The sequence below is a fragment of the Nicotiana attenuata genome, unplaced genomic scaffold (assembly GCF_001879085.1).
Source record: "Nicotiana attenuata strain UT unplaced genomic scaffold, NIATTr2, whole genome shotgun sequence".
Taxonomy (NCBI): Eukaryota; Viridiplantae; Streptophyta; class Magnoliopsida; order Solanales; family Solanaceae; genus Nicotiana; species Nicotiana attenuata.
The window spans coordinates 106,278-129,670 of record NW_017672228.1 but is presented as its reverse complement, the minus strand read 5'-3'; the positions used below and the strand labels follow the sequence as shown (position 1 = coordinate 129,670).

The 23,393-nt window shown below is 41.5% G+C and overlaps 1 protein-coding gene across 1 annotated transcript; it reads left to right on the top strand.

The window, feature by feature from the left end:
* The first annotated feature begins 4,203 nt into the window (after nt 1–4,203).
* On the top strand, nt 4,204–7,109 carry LOC109212390 (cytochrome P450 93A3-like). The gene is made up of 2 exons (XM_019376033.1): nt 4,204–5,359; nt 6,300–7,109. The coding sequence occupies exons 1-2, from the start codon at nt 4,451–4,453 to the stop codon at nt 6,936–6,938; spliced, it is 1,548 nt and encodes a 515-aa protein (XP_019231578.1). The 5' UTR covers nt 4,204–4,450; the 3' UTR covers nt 6,939–7,109.
* Nucleotides 7,110–23,393: the final 16,284 nt, after the last annotated feature.

Below are 23,393 nucleotides of genomic sequence, written 5' to 3'. Positions count from 1 at the left end.
TCTAATTTTGGGATGAAAGACATGGGAAAAGCTAGTGTTATTTTAGACATGAAATTTATAAGAGGTGGCAATAGTTTGATGTTGACTCAAGAACATTATGTTGAAAGAATTCTTAAAAAAATTGATAATTTTGATGTGGTACCTGTAAGCACTCCTTATGATGCTAGTAGTCAATTAAAAAAGAATAAAGGAGATGCTATAGATCAAAATAAATTTGCTCAAATTATTGCTAGTCTAATGCATTTGATGAATTTTACTAGACCTGATATTGCATATGCTGTGTGTAGATTGAGTAGATATACTCAAAACCCAAGTCATGATCATTGGAATGCATTAGTAAGAGTAATGAAATATTTGAGAGGTACCATGAACTATCGTATTTAATATAGTGGATTTTCCACTATACTAGAAGGATACAGTGATGCTAACTGGATCTCTGATTCAGATGAGACAAAATCCACTAGTGGTTATGTGTTCACCCTCGATGGGGGTGTTGTGGCATGGAAATCAGCTAAACAAACAATAGTAGCTAGATCTACCATGGAATCTGAGTTTGTGGCATTGGAATTAGCTGGCAATGAGGCCGAGTGGTTAAAGAACCTTTTGGCGAGTATTCCACTAGAAACTAAACCGACACCTTCTGTGTCGATGCATTGTGATTGCCAAGCTGCAATAGCCATTGCCAAAAATAAATCCTTTAATGGAAAAAGTAGACATATCCGATTGAGACATAATGTGATAAAGCAGCTGTTGAGAGATGGAATTATTTTCATAGATTATGTGAAGTCAGAAGTGAATTTGGCTGATCCTCTGACTAAACCTTTGGGAAGAAAATTAATATCTGAAACATCGAGGGGAATGGGACTTTTGCCAATTTGAGTTATATCAACTATGATGGTAACCCAACCTATGTGATTGGAGATCCCATGAAATAGGTTCATATGGGTAATAACAAGTCATTAGTTGATCAAATGTGCATTATTAAATTATGTCCCTTCCTATGGTGTGTGTGTATATATAGTGCAAAACTGCAAGGAATGGAAGGTTGAGTTATTAAACTCTTAATCTAATAATCCATAGCCTTTGATAGGTGGTGTATTGTGCTGCAGAATATATTTGATGGATGCACCTATATGAGTGTGGAGTGGGGCCGCTCCTATGAAATTTGTGGCGAAATTTCTAGAGCACTCATGAAAACCAGGCGCGCGCATGGCCTATTAGCGCAAAACCGCGACAAACAACAAAGTGTGTGCGGGTATAATGTGATAGATAAGACACTAGACTTACAAAAGATTCTTGGTTCATAGAAGTTTTAAACTTCACCAATTGTTCTGTAAGTTTAATTTTATTTTATCTAGGTCTGGTTCATAGTCCAAGAGACACCAGATTCGACGCATTATGCTCAAAAACCCAGCAAACTCTTTATTTATTCTATTTTTTAATATTCTTTTTGAGCTATGTGGGGGATTGTTAAGAAAAAATATTTTAATATCTCAAAAAGAATATTTACAATCATGTCTAGGTTCATTATTCTAATATAATATTAATTGGTCTTGATAGATATATAACTGATGGAGTATTTTTCAATTACAAAATGGTTGACAATTGATAGCTTTCAATGGCTTTACGTTTTGGCATCTAATACATTTAATGACTTTGACGTTTTGGTTAAGCCTTAATGGCTTTAACGTTCATCAGATCAATTAACTTTTGGAATACATATAAATATATCTTCTTATTCATTTGAAAGTGTGTGTGAAAAACTTCTTCTTTTCTTTTGTGCTGGGTTTTTGCTTAATACAATCTTTGTTGTTTCTGCTCCTAGTTATACTAGAAGAGCTTGTTGAATTCTGGAGGATACGCCTAATTTTATTCATCACGGTGTGGGCGAAATATCCTTAAGGACAGTATCTTTGACACGACTCAAGCTAAACCTTTATTCTCCATAATCAACCAATTTTTTTCCGACATAAATAGCTGCAGAAGCAATAGCAAAGTCAATCTTGTGACTCTTCTTTAAGCTGCAAAGAATGGATAATATCCAAGGCTACTTGTTGATCTTCTATATTTGGCTAGCTTCTTGCATATTTCTCTGGTTTCTATTCAAAAACAGAACGAATTCTCGCCTTCCTCCAAGCCCGTTTACTTTACCAATCATCGGTCACCTGCAGCTTCTTGCTCCGATTCCTCACCAGGCACTTCACAAGCTTTCAAACAGGTATGGAATGTCTACACCATTCTCTCCGTGGTTCTCAAGGTTATTGTTTACTGAATCAGACATTCCGACCTGAAATCAAAGATCTTTGGACAAGAAAAAGCGTGAAAGGTAACTTGCATTGTGTAATGGAACCAACAAGAAAATAATCACTATTATTTTTAGCCCCACGGTGGGTGTCAAACTGTTTACCGTGAAAATAGTAACAACAATTAAATTTGATTATGGGACTCTAAAAATACGTGATCTATTTTATGCCGGTTGTTAAGCAGTTGATGCTATGTATGTGAGACTTAGGAACGAAATAAGAGTTAAGGATAAGGTGATGATCAAACCGATATGTTAACAATCGGGCCTCGAGCTTGTCGGTTCGGGGGCCTCGAGGTCGATTCCGGGGCTCGACGGTGAGCTATCGAAGGTAATCGAAGTATGACTAACAGTTATGATAAAATCAAAGAGGCTCTTTATGGCCAATGATAAGCAATAAATGATGAACAATAATGAAGATAATAAATGGAAGCAGTAATATCAAGCGAATATGTTAGCAAGAAGAGAGAATGTTGTTTTATATTTCTTGTGGAGCAGCTGAAGCAACAGAACCTTACAAAATGACAAGGACTCCCTTTATATAGGAGGGGAATCCCCACATAGTATAAAATACATTAATTACATAGATACGGGGATGGGACGGCTGAATGACGCCCTGATTCGGGTTCAGAGTAGCCCGCTAGACTGTGTCAGACTTAGCCTGCGTGCCTTGGGAACTCCCCATTTCCACCATTACCGTGATCATTACTACCTTGGGGTCGAGTGTTGTCGACCCTCGAGGAAAGATATTCGGTCGCGGCCTCGAGCCTTCGAGGCGATCCCGCGGCCTCGAGCCTTCGAGGTGATCTCGCGGCCTCGAGCCTTCGCGGTGATCTTTCGAGTGCCTTAATGACGAGAAATTGGACCCTCCGTTTTCGCCGTATACATACCTTCCATAATTGAACGACCCGGCATGAACCCGAATCGGTTGTCAGATATGGACACCACCCTCCTCACCCTCCCTTCCACCACCCTCTCCCAAACTTTCATGGTATGACTTAGTGACTTGATACCCCTATAGTTGTTACAATTTTAGATATTACCTTTGTTCTTGTACAGCGGTATCATCATACTCCACCTCCATTCATCTGGTATCCTCTTCATCCTGAAAATAACATTAAATAGCGCAGTCTTCATTCCAAGCCTGCTCTCCCCACACACCTCCAAAATTCCACCAGAATTTCGTCCGGCCAGTTCGATCTGCCCCTACTCGTCTTGCGCATAGCTCCCACGGCCTCCTCAGCCTTAATACGCCTACAGTACCTAAAGTCTTGGTGACTCTCGGAGTGCCCCAATTCTTGTAGCATAGTGTCTACGTCCCCATCTTCATTCAAAAGTCTATGAAAGTAAGTCTGCCATCTCCGCTTAATCTGGACCTCTTCCATCAATACTCTGCCTTCATCGTCTTTGATGCACCTCACTTGGTTCAGGTCACGAGCCTTCTTCTCTCTCGCCTTGGCCAGCCAAAATAACTTCTTGTATTATCATTTGACTTATACGAGGTAATTTTATAAGGTTATACTTAGCACTCTTTTTCTATAAGTATTTAGATACTATAGACATTTTATTTAAACCAAGTTGGAAAAAACACGGAAGAATACTCTTGTCCATTTGTCTTCATGATAAAGTGATTAATTGAGAGTGCTCCCAACCCGAAATTTCTAACAAGAACACTATCAAAGAGCAAGGCTCCTCACTTTATTTATTGTCTTAGCAGTAATTTTAGCTTTTTCTTTTAAGTTAATGTTGCTGTCTTTCCTTTTTATTTCTCAATTCCTCAATTTTCCTTCAATCACGTTGTGAGGTAGTCTATGTCCTAATTCTTTGTTAGTTTTTTTTCTTTTATTTTTTTTTACTGAGTTGACCTTGTCCTATAGGTATGTGAGCAACTTGCCTACTGGAAATATATTAAAATAACACTAGAAAACAATACGAGTTAATGCAATCTCGCAAATACCAGTGATTGCCCATGACCTAGTTGACAGCTTCTATTGAGTAGCGTGCTTTTTCTTTTATTTTTGTCTTTGACTCAAATTTTAGAAATTAGAAGACCCTAGAAAATAAGCAATTCATCATGTCTTGATCATATAAATAGCTGCAGAAGCAATAGCAAAGTCAATCTTGTGACTCTTGTTTAAGCTACAAAGTATGGCTGACATCCAAGGCTACTTGTTGATCTTCTATATTTGGCTAGCTTCTTGCATATTTCTCTGGTTTCTATTCAGAAACAGAACGAATTCTCGCCTTCCTCCAAGCCCGTTTGCTTTACCAATCATCGGTCACCTTCACCTTCTTGCTCCGATTCCTCACCAGGCACTCTTCAAACTTTCAAACAGGTATGGACCATTGATCCACATAATGCTTGGCTCTGTGCCTTATGTTGTTGTTTCATCACCTGAAATGGCCAAAAAATTCTTAAAAACTCATGAAACATCCTTTCTAAATCGACCACAAACAGCTATTGTAGACTACTTGACTTATGGATCCCAAGACTTCTTATTTGCACCTTATGGACCTTATTGGAAATTCATGAAAAAAATAATCATGTCTGAACTCCTTGGTGGTCGTACATTAGACCTGCTTCTTCCTGTAAGACGCGATGAAATAAGATGTTTCGTCGAGTTATTGTTACAAAAGGCTAAAGCAGGGGAGACAATAGATGTAGAAGCTGAGCTTCTGAGGGTTACAAATAATGTAATTTCAAGAATGCTAATGAGGGAAAGGTGTTCGGAAAATGAAAATGAAGCTGGGAGTGTAAAGAAACTGATTCAAGAGATAGCTGAACTCTCTGGGAAATTTAACCTGTCGGATTATATTTGGTTTTGTAAGAACTTAGATTTACAAGGTTTTGGAAAGAGAGTCAAGGATCTTCGCGCAAGGTTTGATCAGATGATCGAGAGGATCATCAAGGAACACAACGAGGTAAGAAGGACGAGATATCAAAGCAACGATGGAAGTGAATTCGTGAAAGATCTTCTTGATATTCTTCTCGATATAGCAGACGATGAACACGCAGAGATGAGACTGACAAGAGAGCACATCAAGGCTTTCATTCTGGTAAGTTTCTACTCTGTTATAGTGGATAAAGCTCAATGACCATATGCGAAATTAACTTTAAATGTTTTGTTGGCCTTAATGTATCAGAAGAAAAAGAAAAAGAAAGATTAGCTACTGCCAATGTTCATATGAAACGACTAAAGATAGTATAACATGAAATATTTGAAGATTCAATTATAATCTGTTCATGAACAACAACAATTAACAATAATCAAATGCATCTAAACTTTAAGCTCTTGGGATGAATAGCTACTTTGCCGGCTTAAGCAGTGAGATAATACAACAACAACAAACCCAGTTAAATCTCACAAGTGGGATTTGGGGAGGGTAGTGTGTACGCAGACCTTAGCCCTACCATGGGGAGGTAGAGAGTCTGTTTCCGAAAGACGGAAAGACCCTCGGTTCGAGAGGAGGAATAGAAAGCAATCAAATATCAATAACAATAGCCAGAAAAATGATAACAACAACGTAAGAACTAGAAAAAATAGATGGAAGAAGCAATAGTACTAGCAATAGCAACAAACAGTAACTACGACAAGATACCAGAAAACCGAAGGGGAAGATAGTAAGAAATAGCCATAATACTAGCAATCTAGGAACAACGACTAGCCCTAAACAACCCGTGCCTAAGCAATGAGATGAATGTCAAATATCTTGAAAATATCACAATAATCAAACAGTTCATTTAGGAACAGAATATGATTTTTATTGCTACTTTGTCACCAATTATCATTGAATTGTTAATTAATAAGTTGGCATCTTTCTCAAGCTCTTTCATTGTGATAAAATTTGAATATCAGTAACTTGTAGACTATTCAGAATACTTAAAAGAATTCTGATGATGATAAAATCATTTGCTGTATTGTTACGTCCATATATCTTACTTAATTTTCTCGTTCAACACGACTAAAAATTGTGGATTGGATTCATTTTTTAACAGGACATATTTGCTGCTGGCACTGATACCTCAGCACTCACAACAGAGTGGGCACTTGCAGAGCTGATTAACCATCCAAGCATTATGCAGAAAGCAGTAGAAGAAATCGATACTGTTATTGGAAAGAACCGACTTATTGAAGAATTAGACATCACAAACCTCCCCTATCTTCAAGCCATAGTTAAAGAAACTCTGAGACTACATCCTACTACTCCGATAATTGGTAGAGAATCAAGTCAAGATTGTTCCATTGGAGGCTATCATATACCGGCAAAGACCGGACTATTTGTCAATGTTTGGGCTATTAATAGGGATCCAAACTATTGGGAAAATCCACTTGAATTTAAACCAGAAAGATTTCTCAGTGAAGACGGGAACACAAGAGGTCAATTGGATGTCAGGGGCCAGCACTACCAGTTTCTTCCGTTTGGGAGCGGGCGAAGAAGTTGTCCTGGAACTTCATTAGCATTGCAAGTAGTTCAAACAAGCCTTGCTGTCATGATTCAGTGCTTTGAATGGAAGGTTAGTGGTGGAGTGAATGGTAAAGTGGACATGGAAGAGGGAACTGGCTTCACTCTTCCTAGAGCTCATCCTTTGAATTGTATTCCAGTGGCTAGGCTTAATCCATTTCCATCAATGTAATAACAAGGAAATACCCAGTTTAGATTGTTGTTGGAAATGTACAATCTCCACCCAATCTTTACTTCATGTAAGTGACATCTTGCAAGTGTACTCTAACTATAATAATTTGGCGAGAGGAAGCAAAAGATTTACTGAAAAATAATGAACTGAATATATACACAAGATAATAACTGACTCCTTATGAGAGAACTCCTCCTATAGGGAAAATACACCCCCTATTGTAACTGCACCTAAGCATAGTACCGTTATAATACACCCCCTCAAGCGAGACAGTGTGCAAGCACCTAGCTTGTACGAATGGCGATGGAAGGAGTTTATCAGAAGCGGCTTGGTAGGTGTCAGCTAACTGGTCGATCTAGGAATGTGCTTGAAGATAAGGCGGTATCGTTAACCTACTGGCAAACGTGTGGAGGTGAATGTTATTCTCACATAAGTAGATGACATCAAGGTTTTCACAAAAAATTGTAGGTGGTGTGAAGATAATTCTTTGAGAAGATTTTTGACCCAAGTGATCTCAGGAACAGCACTAGTAACAGCTCGATAGTCTGAAGAACAATGGGCAATGATAGAAATTTGTCAAAAATATCCTTCTATTATGCGAAAAGGATTATTTATGCCATCCGTTATAACTTTCGGCCCATCTCTACCCCTAATGTTAAAAATTTGGTGAAAAATACCCCTTTTCTGTTAGAACTCTCCATCATGGCTAACACTATTCTACATGGTCTGACATTTTGCTGAGGTGGGAGCCAAGTGGCATGCCACCTCACCACTACCCCCTACACTAAATTCAGTGTCCTAGTGTTATCAACATTATTCAGGAGTACTTCATTTGATCTCAAAAAAGAACAATGAAACTTATAAGAAACCAATAAGGTTAAACAATCAGAATAAAAAACTATTTGGCAATTATAGAATGAGTCTGCAACAATTAAGAGAAGAAAAGAAGATGAAACAACATTCAAGATCCAATTTTTGTTGCCCTATTCTATAACGAAAGAAATGACAATGGCTCTAAAAGTTTATACTTAAGGAATTCGATAACGCACGTCCTTCACCACCAACACGAACTATTCAGCCATCAGAAAATAGGAGGAAAAAAAAAGGAAAAAGAGAATTAAGAAAACAGATAAAACTGATGTGTTTTATGAGCCGTCGAAGAAATAAATGCAGCCGTCAAACAAAGCAATTTGACCACAGAGAAAAAAGAAAATTGCAACCTCTGACTGATACTTCAAGCGTTAATCTTCTTGTAAACAAAAAATTACTTGACAGATGGAAACAGTTTTTATCAACGGATCTAAAATCCAATGATCCATATTAAAGAACTCCCAAAAAAGTTGTCTATGCACAAACAATGGATAATTACACATGTAAACCCAGAATGTATTATCGTACCCAGAAATAGTTCAAAGAGAACAGCGCATCGCCCATTCATTGAGAAATTTATTTTAGCCAATTTAGTCACATATTAAGGCAATCCATTTACTTTATTTATGAGTACACATACAAGAAACAGACACATTATAGGAGTCAAAGGAAGGGGGAAAAAATAAAACCTTTCCGCCAAAATAAATTGACTCAACGTTGATGGCAACAGAACCGATACTTGAATTAGTGTATACAGCCAAAATCGGGGAGTTCGACTTTGGGGCTACTATGGCACTCCACGCCTGACCTCAAGAAGCTCGAAGCAGAACATAAAGTGTGACCTCGAGGTGCGTCTCGAGGGAACATATCGAAGGTTCACTGTGGTCAATCTCGGAGCAGTAGAAATCGATGATCGTCATGGAAAGGCGGGAAAGCTCCTAAGGATACGTGGTTAGAGCTGACCAAGTCTGTAAGAATAGTACAAATCCGTACTGAGCCATTATACAGCTGTACCAATAGCATTTTCTCGTCATTATTAGACATGTACTACGTTGGGATTCCCCGCCCTCCTATATAAAGGGGACCGTTGTCATTTTGTAACACACATGAATATTGAATACAATAAAACATTCTCTGCTTTTCTTGCCTAAACGTGTTCAACAATTGCTCTATAGATTTATTGCTTGTTCATTCATTGCTCATTTATTGTTCTTCATTTATTGCCCATTATTAACCGTAAAAGGCTATCTTCAAGGCCTTCGTTATCATTGTTTCTTCATCAATTGTTCATTGCTAACTGCCCTAACTAGGCCACCCCCATTCCAGTCAGCTCGAGGCCCAGCCTTGCGACAACATTGGTTTGCATATCTTGTTTCTCTTTACTCACACTTAGCATCTATTGCCAAACAACTAGTATTGAAATAAATCACATATTTTTAGAATCACAAAATCAAAAATAATTGTTAATACCATTTTCAAGGTAAATAATTAGAATATGCCATTACACTCAGCTTATCTGCATGTGGAGGTAATGGTTTTGGTGGTTGGGTGAAGGGGAAGTGGTGATGGAAGAAGAAGCGAGGCGAGGAGGATAAAATGGGGTTAGGGGCGGTGAGGTGGGACCTTGGGGGCGGTGAGATGGGACCTTGGCGTCCGCCTCAACAAAAGGTAATGCTATATGGTATTTTTGACCATTTTCCCTTATTAGTTTGATGAACCATCATTTAGCAGCAGACTGTGGAAACAATAATTTTGGAAGAATTGTTTCTTGTAAGGATGATATGATAAATAGCAGTATAGCACTACTAGAGTTATGGTGAGTAAAGAGAGATAGATCCGAGTGAGACTTAAAAACCTTATATGAAAAAGATAGGATATTTGATAAAGACCTCTTCTTCAAGTTTGCCTTGTAAAAAGACAATGTTGAAGTTCATTTGATCTAAGACCCAATTGTGCTGAACTGCAACTGAAAACAACAAGAACGGTTGTAGGCTTGACCATGGATTAAAAGTTCAGTGATAGTCGAGTCAAGAACCAGACGTTGATTTACTCCTCGCCAATCAATTGAGCTTTATACTTGCCAACCGAATCGATGATGTTCTTTTTTATTCTATAAATCCTCTTACAATCGATAATATTTTTTGTTAGAATCTCGGGGAACTAATTCCCACATTTGATTTCGGATTTGTAATATGGTCAATATTTTGGCAAGTGAAGTCCATCTCACATAAGCATAAGTCTATTTACAAAGTAAACCTTGTTGGCAATATTATTTGGGACCCAAAAATATTGCATTATGTGGTGGATATTGTTTGACCAAAAAGCATAACTTTCGGTTAAAACGATTATATTTATGTAATGACGGGTTAAACCTAGTTAATGATAATATCTCTAGATGTGAGTTCCGAAAATTTAGCTAACGTTGAACAGATCTAGTGGAGGATTGACAATAGCATTCATTAAATATTCAAATAGGTATGAGCAATAATGAGAAGTAACTAGCAATAAATAACAATAAATTGCATTTAAGTAAATAGGAGAAGGGGTTCCCCCAATAAATAAGGAACTAGATGATTTTTCCTCCTAACAATGATGAGTGACAGGTAAATCCTAGAATGTTCGAACTGTTCTTGGATCTGATGGAAAAATGTGGAATAATATGCACAAGAATCTTAATGAAAAGGTAGTGTTTGTATTTTTACAAGAGAGAGAATCTTTGTCATAAGTCTGTTCTTATCAAATGAATATCATCTGCCCCTTTTCATTATCTTTTTTTTTCTATTTATATGGGACATACCCCCAACAAACCCTAATAGTACAAGTGCCGAGAATATCCAATAGAATATTCTCTTTAATATCTTATTCTAAAAACTAGCCGTTACAGCTCTTTCTGTGGTGCTCGACCTCGACCGTTGTTGATGCCTTGACCACGAGTCTTGTTGTTCCTGGTCGACCTCGACTAACTCTTTCCTCGATGATACCTCGCCCTTAATATTCTGAGATAGATTTCGACCTATACAGTTAGTCCCTCCTCTTATTGAGGCCGACCTCAGACGACCTTGATGAGCGGACTCTGTTTGTTGTGGTCGAGGAGATTGGACGAGTGGGTCAGGTAGTGATGTTTGAGGCGAGCTGATAACGTGGCCTTTCGTGAGACGCAACTTTTGGGGTTACGTCGTTTCTACTCCAGAGTGACGTCATGACATCATGCATCATTATGGCGTATTTTCTCGATGTCTTGCATCGTTTCCCGTGCGTCTGTCGGTTGGGCCTGCCGTTTTGATACCAGCTCTGAGTAATGATGGCGTAATTTCTCGATTTTGATACTCGAATTCTTATAAATAGGGATTTGAGGGCATTCATTCGTGCTTTACGCATTTTTCGTATCGAACCCCTGTGCCTCCTTCTCCTTACTCCATTGTTGTGTATTTCCTGGTTCCGGTGATTCTAGTTGCTTTTAACCCTTCTTCACTCGAGTTGTTTTTAGCCCTTCTTCACTCGAATATTCCTTCTTTCGTTGGAACTATGGCTAACGTGTTTTCTGGTCCCAACGAGGAAACTACCTAGTCCCCTTGGCGATGGTTTTCCCTCCTCACGCGGGGGCCGTCTCTATCGCCGTTGAAGATGAGGACTTCCCTGCGGTGGAGGAGATAGTTGCTCGTGGCAGGAAGATCAGGTGTGATTTCACAAAGGCGCCTGATGCTGAGCCCGAGGCCTCCGAGTCGGCGATGAAGGAGGTTGATTTACTAGAGTTCAGCCAAATTCCACATTCCCTGCTCGCATCGAGTTGGTCCTTGCAGAGCGGGATATGGTACAGGTCCACTTCCCTGAGTACTGGGCGTTTTACTCCTACCCTTTCCATGTCGGCTACACTCTCCCCCTTCTCCCATTGGCAGATGAGTTTTGCCATTTCTATGGCATTTGCCCGGCTCAGCTTATACCGTACATCTACAAGCTCATTAGGATGCTTACCAAGTTTGCAGAATTGGTCGAGGACGAGATCACAGTTCGGCATCTGATGCATCTTTTCGCCCCTAGTTTCTTTAGGGGGACAATGTTACACCTCGCCACCGTGGGAGTAAGTTCCTGGTGGTGTAGATGGACGACAAGGCGAACCATCAGTTCTTGCACAATTTTTTCTTTATCAGAACCGAAGACGTGGTCCCGAGACTTGGAATTACACTCGTAAGTGTCTAATTTCTCTTAGTGAGGCATTTTGATTTATTTGCTTAGACGTGGGTTCTGATCTTTTGCTCCTCTCTTATGCAGCAAGGACTACTCCTCCTTTGGTCGGGGATATTTCTAATTGGGTCAGTCGGCTCCTCCCTCATATTGCAGGAATTCGTGAGTGGCCGAGCTTTTTTAAGAAGTTCGGGCCTGCTCCCTCCCTAACTGGTGAGTTTCTTCGTTTTGGCCTCTTAGTCGCCTCTCTTTATAGTTTACTTATGGTTGTAGTGATAACCTTTTTTCTATTCTTTCCTTTCCAGCCCGAGGATCTACGAGGAGGCCGAAAGCTCCCCCTCCTGCATCTCATAAGAGGAAAAATGCCTCTTCAGAGTCTATCCCCCCTACAGCCACGGCTAGACCTACTCGCTCTTTCGTTTTTGTTCCCTCCTCGAGCGCGGCTAGGTCTGCTTGATCTTCGACCCCATCTACCGCTGACTCAGCATCAATTTCTTTTCCTCCTACAAACATTTCGACAGCGAAGCTTCCGGCTTCCCCTTTATTCCGTGTTGTAGACGAGGAGGAGGAATCACTGCCAAGCAAAAGGAATTTGGTGCCCTGCAAGAGAAGGTCAGTGGATGTTGGTGACGGGGTTGCCCGGGCTGTAGATTTTATAAGGATGATTTTACCGTCGTTGAGCTGGAACCTGAGGTCCCGATATCGGCTGACGCCGTAGAGGGCATATCTCTTCCTTCTACAACGACGGAAGTCGAAGGGCCATCTGCAAGGGTTTCTGATACTTCGCGGCGAGATGAGCCATCAACCTCGCGACCGGCTGATGGTAGAGATAAAGGCGTGGCCGAGGATGGCTATGAGACGGTCTCAGATCTTAATGCTGCAGAGCTGAGGATGATGGAAAAGGGATTTACTCAGCTCAAAATGAGGCTGGAGGGGTTTATGCGGACCATCGCGATCCCCATAGACCGTGATCTGTTGAAAAACACAGAGAACGTAGTCCCTGCCCTTGGTCCCCTTTGTTCCGACGTGGAGGGTGTAACCCTTGCAGAGCTGGATGACGCCACCTTATCGAGGAGCATAGCCGGCCTCGCTCTCATGGTAAATGTTTCAAGGCTTCTTTTTCTTGTCTGCTTTATTTAGATTTTTGGTGTTCATCTTATTGCTTCGCCTTTGTCAGTGGAGACATTCTTATGTTTAACTCCCTTTTCTTTTTGTGATTGCAGACCGTAATCTTGGAAATCGAAATCGCCCGTAGGTAGGAGAGGCGTAAGGCTATCTTCACGAGGCTTCAGCACAAATACTTCGAGTACCGTGGCAAGTATCGGGAGATACATAGACGTTTTGGCGATGAAGGCAATTTGCAGACCCTTCGGGACGAGCTGAAGCAAAAAGATGATGAGCTGGTAATGGTCAGCGAGAAATGCAGTGTCCTTTATGGGACGTTAAGAAATAAAGAAGAAGAGCTCGAAGTCAGCAAAGGGGTCGAAGCCCAGTGCGGCAATCTCCAAGCCCAGGTGGTTTCACTGTGCACCGTACTTGAGGAATGTCAATTCAAAGCGGATGCTCTAAGTGGTGAGGTCGCCGAGAAGGCAGAAGATCTCGAGAAGGCAGAGTTTGCTCGATCGGGGGGCTCTGAGGAATGTGGAGGCTTTGGAGGTCGTGATCTGTATTCTTCATTCCGAGCGAGAAAGTGCCTTGGAGATGGCCAGGCTTAAATAAGGGCGGCTAGATGAGAGGATTGGAGAATTGGAGAAAGAGGCTTCTGGCCTTTGTGATCGAGTCACCACTCTTGAGGCCGAGAAGGCCCAATTGCTAGCTCGACCGTCCTCTTCGCGCATTTCAGATTTTCCTAATGTTCCTTGAGACTTGTACGAGGAGTGAATTCACGTCGAGGCCCACCTGGATATATTTAAAGATCTGATGAGGGCGGAAACTATTTTAGAGGCCGTCTTAGAAGATGCTCGTGTTAAGGCTCGTGAAACTCGGGTCGCTTGTGGTTATGATCCTGCTACACCGGATGCCGATGACGATGAGAGGGATGCGGGTGTGGACCAGATTAAAGAGGATGCCTGATATGAGGTCGCGTACCCTGAGGGCTGTGGTGATGGTTAGGGGGCAAATGAAGATGGCCCAGATGGTCAAGCCGATGGCACTGATGGTCCTGGCGGCGACTAGTAGTTTCCTTTTTCCTTCTTTTATTTTGGTGCAAACTTGTGCATTTTTTGTAGGCGTCTGTACGAGCCTTTGTAAAATATTCTAAGTATGAAATGCCAACTTTGTTATTTACACCTGATTCTCTTCATACGGTTCGTACTTGTGTGTTTTTTTTATTTTGTTGCTTGGTTGCCTTGATTTCCTTAGCCGTAATCACTTAGTTTGAATAAGGTCAAACATATCCTAAGTTTAATTACGGCCGAGGATCAGCAAGTGTTAGTTCAAACGAGGTCGAACCAAAACCTAAGTTTGATTTTGGCCAAGGGCCGGTAGGTGTTATTTCGAACGAGGTCGAGCCTATCCTACGTTTAGCTATGGATGAGGGCCAGTAGATATTGATTCGAACGAGGTCGAACATATCATATTTTTATGTTCGAGGGCTAGTAGGTGTTAGTTCGAATGAGGTCAAACCATAACCTAATTTTGACTATGGCCGAGGGCGAGTAGGTGTTAATTCGAACGAGGTCGAGCATATCCTGTGTTTAGCTATGGCCTAGGGCTTGTAGATATTGATTCGAATGAGGTCAAGCATATCATATGTTTATGGCCGAGGGTCAGTACGTGTTAGTTCGAACGAGGTCGAATCATAACCTAAGTTTTACTGATAGGTGTTAGTTCGAACAAGGTCGAACACAACCTATGTTTGACTATGGCCGAGGGCTTGATAGGCGTTAGTTCGAACAAGGTCAAACATAACTTATGTTTAATTATGGCCAAGGGCCAGTAGGTGTTAGCTCGGACGAGGTCAAACATTACCTATATTTTAGCTACGGTCGAGGTCCGTTAGATGTTAGTTCTAACAAGGTCGAACATAACTTATGTTTATTTATGGCCGAGGGCCAGTAGGTGTTAGCTCGGACGAGCTGGAAAATTACCTATGTTTTAGCTATGGACGAGGGCCGTTAGGTGTTGGTTTGAACGAGATCGAACATAGCATATGTTGCCTGATAGGTGTTAGTTCGAAGAAGGTCGAACATAACCTATGTTTGACTATGGCCGAGGGCCTGATAGGCGTTAGCTCGGACGAGGTTGAACATTACCTATGTTTTAGATATGGTTGAGGGTCATTAGGTGTTTGTTCGAACGAGGTCGAACATAACATATGTTGCCTAATAGGTGTTAGTTCGAACAAGGTCGAACATATCCTATGTTTGACTATGGCCGAGGGCCTGATAGGCATTAGTTCGAACAAGGTCTAACATAACTTATGTTTAAAAAGATATGCTTCTAGGTGCGGAGTTTGTCGTCATCGTAAGCTTTAAACATTGTTTCCTTGGTCGTACATTTGGAGAAATAGAAATAAACTTCGTGCATTGTTTCTTTGTTCATACACTTGGAGAAATTTACAAATTTTCGAGCATTGGTTGGCGTTCCAGTCCCAGTCTATCTAGTTCCTTAATTGGTCGACCTAGAGAAGGCTTGAGAGGTTGAGCAATGAACTAGCCGTCTTGTGCCTCCGTCTTTGCGTACTTCGACCTGAAGTGTCCCCTTCGTCGCCTCGTTAAAAACCTCCTTAAGAAAACCCAATTAGGACAAAACTCAAGTGAGGGGGAAAAAGAGTATGACTTGGGGGACGCTTTACCTCCTAAAATATGAAATACTTGAGGTGGGTAATATTCCTGTTGTTTGGTAGTAGCTTTCCCTCCATTGTTTCTAGTTGGAATGATCTTTTGTTCGCTATTGCCATGATTTTGTACTGGCCGTCCCAATTTGTTCCCAGTTTTCCTTCTCGTGGGTCTTTGCTTGCTTGTGTTTTAGCTTTAAGTACGTAGTCCCCGACTTTGAGCGGCCTGACCTTTGCCTTTTTGTTATAATAGCGTTCTGCTTGTTGTTTTTGTGAGATCATCCTTATGTAGGCCATGTCTCATCGTTCTTCGACCTTGTCAAGCTCTTTCCTTCTGCTTTCATCGTTCTTTGATCCGCTCTCGTGGGAGTATCTTAGGCTGGGCTCCCCGACTTCGACCGGTATTACTGCATCAATCCCATAGACTAAAGAGTAAGTTGTCTCTCCTATGCTTGTCTTCGGCGTTGTTCGGTAGGCCTAGAGTACTTGTAGTAATATTTTCGGCCACAGCCCTTTGGCATCTTCAAGGTTTTTCTTCACAATTTTCAGTATCGACTTGTTGGAGGACTCTGCTTGGCCGTTGCCCGCGGGGTGGTATGGCGTTGAGAGTATTCTTTTGATATGCCACTTCTCAAAAAATTCAACGACCTTCTTTCCTGTAAATTGGGATCCGTTGTCGCAGTTGATCTCTTTGGGGAGGCCGAACTGCATACGATGTTTTTCCATATGAAGGCGATCACTTCCTGTTCACCTATTAGGGCGAATGCTCCTGCTTCTACCCACTTAGATACATAGTCAGTTAAAACCAAAATAAATCGTACGTTACCTCGCCCTGCCGGGAGGGGGCCCACGATGTCCATTCCCCATTTGATGAATGGCCAAGGGGAAGTGACTCAGTGGAGGTGTTCGCGTTCTTGGTGAATCATTGGGGCATACTTTTGGCATTGCTCGCACTTTTTCACGAAATCCGCGACATTTTTTTCATGGTGGGCCAGTAATACCCTACCCGCATGAGGCATCTGACCAAAGCCCGATTGCCGGAATAAGCTCCACATTGGCCTTCGTGGACCTCTTCAAGGACGCGCCACATCTGATTTGGGCCCAAGCATTTCGCTAGAGGGCCGCCATATGTTCGTTTATACAAGTCGTTGTGAATGATATTGTACCTGGATGCCTGCATTTTTAATTTCTTGTCCTCTTTTTTATCAATTGGGAGTACGCGGTCCTACAAGTATGTAACAATATGGTTGTGCCAATCCCAAGTCAGGTTTATGGTTCTTACCTCAATTTGGTCTATGATGAGTTGAGAAGGTGGACTACACTTCTATCTCCGATTGCAATGTTTTTGGTGGCTGCGGCTAATTTGGCGAGGCCACCTCAATATTCTATGCTCGGGGTATCTAGTCAAGTTGACATTTGTCGAACTCGGGCAGCAGCTTGCAGATTTTGGTCTAGTACTTTTATTACCTTTGTTCCTTGATTTGGGAAGTCTCTATGACTTGGTTGACAACGAATTGAGAATCATAGCGTAGTCTTAACCGTTTCGTCCTGTATTCGAGTGCTAGTCTTAACCCTACAATTATGAACTCATAATCGGCCACGTTGTTAGTCATGTCCGGGCACCTTATGGACTGGCGAATCACTTTGCTGGTCGGAACTTCGAGTACGAGTCCTAGTCCGGACTCTAACGCGTTTGACGCGCCGTCAGTGTACAGGACCCGAAGGTCCTATTTTTAGGGAGAAGCGTGGGCGGCATCTCTTTCAACTTTAGGCATTATTTTTGCGCTGAAGTCGGCGACGAAGTCAGCAATAACTTGTGACTTTATCGCTGTTCGCGGTTGATATTTGATATCATTCTCGCTTAGTTCGATGGCCCATTTGGCCAGCCTGCCCGATAGCTCGAGTTTATGTAAAATACTTCTTAGCAGGAAATTCGTGACAACCGAGACGGGGTGGAACTAGAAATATGGTCTAAGCTTTCGTGAAGTTACGATTAAGGCCAGGGCCAATTTTTCGAGGTGAGGGTATCTCTTCTCGGCGTCGACTAGTGTTTTGTATCTTTTTTTTCTCGGACCATGACTGCGTTCACAGCTACTTCGGATACAGCAAGGTAGACGAGGAGGCACTCCCCCGGTTCTGGTTTTGAAAGCAATGGTGGCGATGACAAATACGCTCTTACTTCCTTCAGGGCTTGGACGCACTCGGAAGTCCATTGGAGGCCGTTATCCTTCTTGAGTACGTTGAAGAATATGTGACACTTATCTGACGATCGCGAAATGAACCTTGAAAGGGCGGCAATACGTCCAGTCAACCTCTGAACCTGTTTTTTGGTGGTCAAGTGCTCTTGTATCCCTTCGATGGCTTTGATTTGATCAAGGTTGACCTCGATACCTCTTTGTGATACAAGGAAACCTAAAAAAATTCCTAAGGCCAGGCCGAACGTACACTTTTCGGGGTTCAGCTTCATCCCATATCGCCTGAATATGTAGAAGATTTCTCTTAGGTGGTCGATGTGATCTTCTTTCCTTTTGGACTTGACCAGCATGTCTTCTACATAGACTTCCGTCGTTTTGCCGATTTGGTCTTTGAACATCTTTGTCACTAACCTTTGGTAAGTTGCCCCTGCGTTTTTCAACCCGAAGGGCATGACCCTATAGCAGTACGTCCTCAGATGGGTGATGAAAGTTGTTTTCTCCTGATCTTCTTCTTCCATGAGGATTTGATTATAGCCCGAGTAGGCGTCCAAGAAGCTCAACAGTTCATGCCCGACCTTTGCGTCAATGAGTTGGTCGATATGGGGTAATAGAAATGAATTCTTGGGGCAGGCTTTGTTCAAATCTGTGAAATCTACGCACATCCATCATTTCCCATTCTTCTTTTTCACCATGACCACATTGGCTACCCATTGGGGGTATTTTGACTACTTGACAGAGCCATTTTCCAATAGCTTTTCTACATCGTTGCGTACTGCGTCATTGATCACAAAGTTGAACTTATGTCTGACCTGCCTCACTGGGGGGTGGAATGGGTCGACGTTTATCTTATGCGTGGTGATTTCCTTAGGGATATCTGGCATATCTGCATGGCTGAAAGCAAACAAGTCTCCGTTAGTAGTTAAGAATTAACGGAATTTACCAAGTTCCTGAAGTTTGCAGCCGATGTAAGCTTTCTTGTTATGGTCGATGCTGTCTAATTGAACATGGTTTTGGTCTTCTATGGTCGATTCTGTAGCTTCGATCATATCGAGGTCTTTGATGACGTCCTCGCTATCGTCACATATCGACCTCGATCTTGTTGATTGCTATGCCTCTTTCTCTTTGTCCTTTGTTTGTTGAGTGACCGTGCATTCTAGGGCGATGCAGTAACACTCCTGGGATGTGCGTTATTCCCCTCGTATGCTGAATATTCCCCATAGGGTTGGGAATTTGATGATTTGGTACAAGCTGGAAAGGATGGCTCTCATGGTGTGTATCCATGGGCGCCCTATTATGGCGTTGTACGTTGTGTCCTGGTCCATGATATGGAACGTGGTTTTAAGAGTGACTCCGCCAGCCAGGATGGGTAGTGTGATTTTGCCAGATGTTTGCTCAACTACATTGTTAAAACCAGTTAGCGTGATGCAACTCGACACTATCTTATCTTCGAGTTTCATTTGTGCAAGTACTCGCGGGTGGATAATGCACGTGCCGCTCCCATCGTCTACCATAATGCGTCTCACATCGGTATCTAAAGTTTGTAAAGTGATAACAAGGGCATCATAGTAAGGGAAAACCAAATCGTTAGTATCTGACTTATCGAAGATGACACTTTCTTCGAGTTCATCATACCGTTCGTGGGTAATGGCCCATTTGATCTTGTGAGTTGTGGTGAACTTCACGATGTTAATGGAAGCATCGTCATTGCCACCGATGATCATACAGACGGTGCGAGTTAGCGAGGGCAGTTTCGGGGGTCCTTGAAGTCGTTCACATCCTCTGGCAAAGTTGGTCCTTCCCCAATCGCTCAGCAATTCTTTGAGGTGCCCCTATTGTAGCATGTTTACGACCTCCTGTCTTAGGGCAATGCAATTCTCGGTTTTGTGCCCTCGCTCTTGGTGGAACTCGCAAAGGGCGTCCGATTTTCTGGTACTCGGGTCTGACCTCATCTTTTACGGCCACTTCACCTTTGGTCCGAGCTTCTCCAAGGCGTAGACTATTTCTGTAAGTGACACACAAAAATTGTGAGCAGATACTAAAGGAGGCAGACCTCTTTCACTCCGGTGAGTCCCTATTCTCGATCTGGGTGGGCCCTCTTCATGGCAGGGGGAGGATGTAATTGCCATTCTAACGTATGGTAGATGTCGTTCCTTGTTGGGGCGCACAGCTGCGAGGTCTCTTCTGGTATCATTTCTTCGATATTTTTTGGATTCGGCATGTACTAAGGTCAGTCGATGAGTTGGTCCATTGAGGTCGTCCTCATCTGCTCAGACTTCGGCATAATACGCGTTGTGTATTTCATCCTAAGTAGTTAGGGGTACTTCATGAGTCGACTTAATAGTTTCCTAGTCGCCCTTGACCCATTCCTGCTCAGTCCATTCTGGAAGGCTGCGGCTACCATCCCTTTCGACACATTCGGCAAAGTCATCCTTACTCGATTAAAACGGGTGAGGAAGTCCCTCAGTCCCTCTTCCGGAAACTGTTTAATGGCAAATATGTCGCTCTCTCTTGATTCGTCTTTCTTGGCCCTAGCATGGCCCGTTATGAAATTTGTCTACCATCTCTTCAAAAGTTTCAATGGAGCGTACGGGTAGCTGTGAGCACCATGTCAACGCTCCTCCCGTGAGGGTCTCACCGAGTTTTTTCAACAAAATGGAGGATACTTGTTCTTTGGCGAGATCATTGCCTTTCACGGCGGTAACGTAGTGAGTCACATGGTCTTCGGGGTCTGTCTTTCCATCATATATTTTTAGGTAGGGCGGCATTTTAAAGGTTTTTGGTATGGCATGTGGGGTGGCGTCATCACCATACGACTGCTCGATGAACCGACCGGCATCTATCTTCGGCAAGAGCTTAGGGGCGCCCGGTATCTTATCGACCCTTTCTTGGTATTCTCTCATTTTAGTCACGGAGTGCTTTGTTCTCATTCTCCATTTCCTTCATCATTTACAAGATGGCTGTGAGAGCGTCGTCACGTGCAATATTAATGACATTGTGAGTAATACTTGTAGTTGGAGGAGGAGGGATTGGATGTGCTGCTCGTCTGGCATTTGTATAACGCAAGTCCTCGCATTTTCTGTAGCTGTGTTTCGAGCAGGCTTACATAGGATGCTGGTTAGTGTATCAGTTAGCCAAGCCCCAAGGAGCTTTTTTACAGCTGGTGGCATCTCCTCTACCACGGATGTGGAGGCTACCTTACCAAGAGATTTTGTGATGCTACAGTGAGGAGGGGCTGACCCACCTCACCTAGGGGCATTGGGCGTTACGTCTTCGTCCACTATTTCAGAGCTCTCAATGATGGCGTTCATGAGGTTGGTTGGGAGGTCACTTATTATTCTCGTCCTTTCTTCTCTGTTACCTACCATATTGGATTTGTGCATGCAAAGAAAGGAGATCTTGTTCTTGCTTCTTTTTTTACGTTAGTTATAAATCTAGAGGAAACTAAAAATTTAGCTAGGAGATCCCCACAGACGGCGCCAAATTTTTTTACCAAAAAGCGTAAACTTTCAGTTAAAACAATTATATTTATGTAATGACGGGTTAAATCTAGTTAATGATAATATCTCTAGGTGTGAGTTCCAAAAATGTGGCTAACGTTGAAGAGTTCTACTAGAGGATTGACAATCGCATTCATTAAATATTCTAAAAGGTATGAGCAATAATGGAGAAGTAACTAGCAATAAATTACAATAAATGACATTTAAGTAAATAAGAGAAAGGGTTGACCCAATAAATAAGGAACTAGATGATTGTTCCTCCTGACAATGATGAGCGACAGGCAAATCCTAGAATGTTCGAACTATTCTCGGATCTGATGGAAAAATGTGGAATAATATGAACAAGAATCTTAATGAAAAGATACTGTTTGTATTTTTACAAGAGAGAAATAATCTTTATCAAAAGTCTGTTCTTATCAAGCGAATATCATATGCCCCTTTTCATTATCTTCTTTTCTATTTATAAGAGACATACCCCCAACAAACCTTAATAGTACAAGTGCCAAGAATATCCAATAGAATATTCTCTTTAATAGCCTATTCTAAAAACTAGCCGTTATAGCTCTTTTTGTGGTGCTCGACCTCAACCGTTGTTGATGCCTTGACCACGAGTCTTGCTGTTTCTTGGTCGACCTTGACTGACTCTTCCTCAATGTTACCTCGCCCTAAATATTCTGAGATAGATTTCGACCTATACAGATATCATTTACACAAGTTGTATCTTTTCTTTTACACCTTGGAGGCCAAGGCTTTTTGCCTATGCAAGGAAAGGCCATTAGTTCATTTTTGAAACATCAACAATACTTGAGTCTTCATTTCTTGTTTCTTCCTCTCCTCAATTGATAGTTGTTTGTAAAAAAGTTGAGTGTTGGGAAACACTTGTGTGATCCCCTTTCTTTAGAGTGATCTTGTGAGGTTATTCTCTCAGGGGTATTTGGAAATAATTAGAATATTTACTCTAACTTTGTATTCTCTTTTGTACTCTTGTTGCTATAATGAATTTGCTCCTCTCCGTTTGTGGATATAGGTCACACTGACCGAACGACACTAAATTGGTGTCTTATTTATATGCTTTAATTGTCGTTGTTATTAACTTGCATTGTCTTTATTAGTGTCATTATAACATTGTTTGGCTAAATTTTTCACTACCCGATTTTCGATCCTAACAAATTGGTACCAGAGCCGGATCTAACCGGGTTTGTTTCAGTAGTCAATATGACTCTAACAAAGGCTCATGTTGAGAAATTTGATCGAAGTGCAAATTTCGGAATGTGGCAATTAAAAATGGGAGCTATCCTAATTCAGGATGGCTTAGATTTGGCACTGCAAGGAAAGGAGAAGAAGTCGAATAAAATGACAGACGAGGAGTTTGCTGTCATTAACAAAAAGGCAAAATCATGTATCATTTTAAATCTCTCAAATGAGGTTTTACGTGAAGTTGCTATAGAAAACTCAGCCAAAGGCATATGGGAAAAGCTGAAAACCCTATATATGAAAAGAATAGTAGAAAACAGGCTTTACCTAAAGCAAAAACTCTACACTTTTTGTATGGCTGAAGGTACCTCTATACTTACACATCTTGATATTTTTTGTTCTCTTCTTATAGATTTAAGTAACATAGATGCTGAAATCAAAGATGAGGATCAAGCTGTGTTATTGCTTGTTTCCTTACCCAGTCGTTTAAACATATAAGAGATACTATGCTTTATGGAAAGGATAATATCTCTTATAAAGATATCAAATCAATTCTGAAATCAAAAGAACAAATAGATAGAGATATTACTAGGGAAACTAGTTGGAACCAAAGGGAAGGCTTGTTCATAAGAGGTAGATCCGATAAGAAAGATTCAAGTAGTGAGCGACCTAAATCAAGATCAAAATTCAGATACAGAAATATCATGTGCAAATATTGTCATAAGAAAGGTCGCATTAT

What these genes read in the sequence shown, in the direction of transcription:
- LOC109212390 (XM_019376033.1), top strand. Translation starts at nt 4,451, where the DNA reads ATGGCTGACATCCAAGGCTACTTGTTGATCTTCTATATTTGGCTAGCT. An exon ending in ACATCAAGGCTTTCATTCTG is followed by an intron (nt 5,360 to 6,299) that starts GTAAGTTTCTAC and finishes ATTTTTTAACAG; the next exon opens with GACATATTTGCTGCTGGCAC.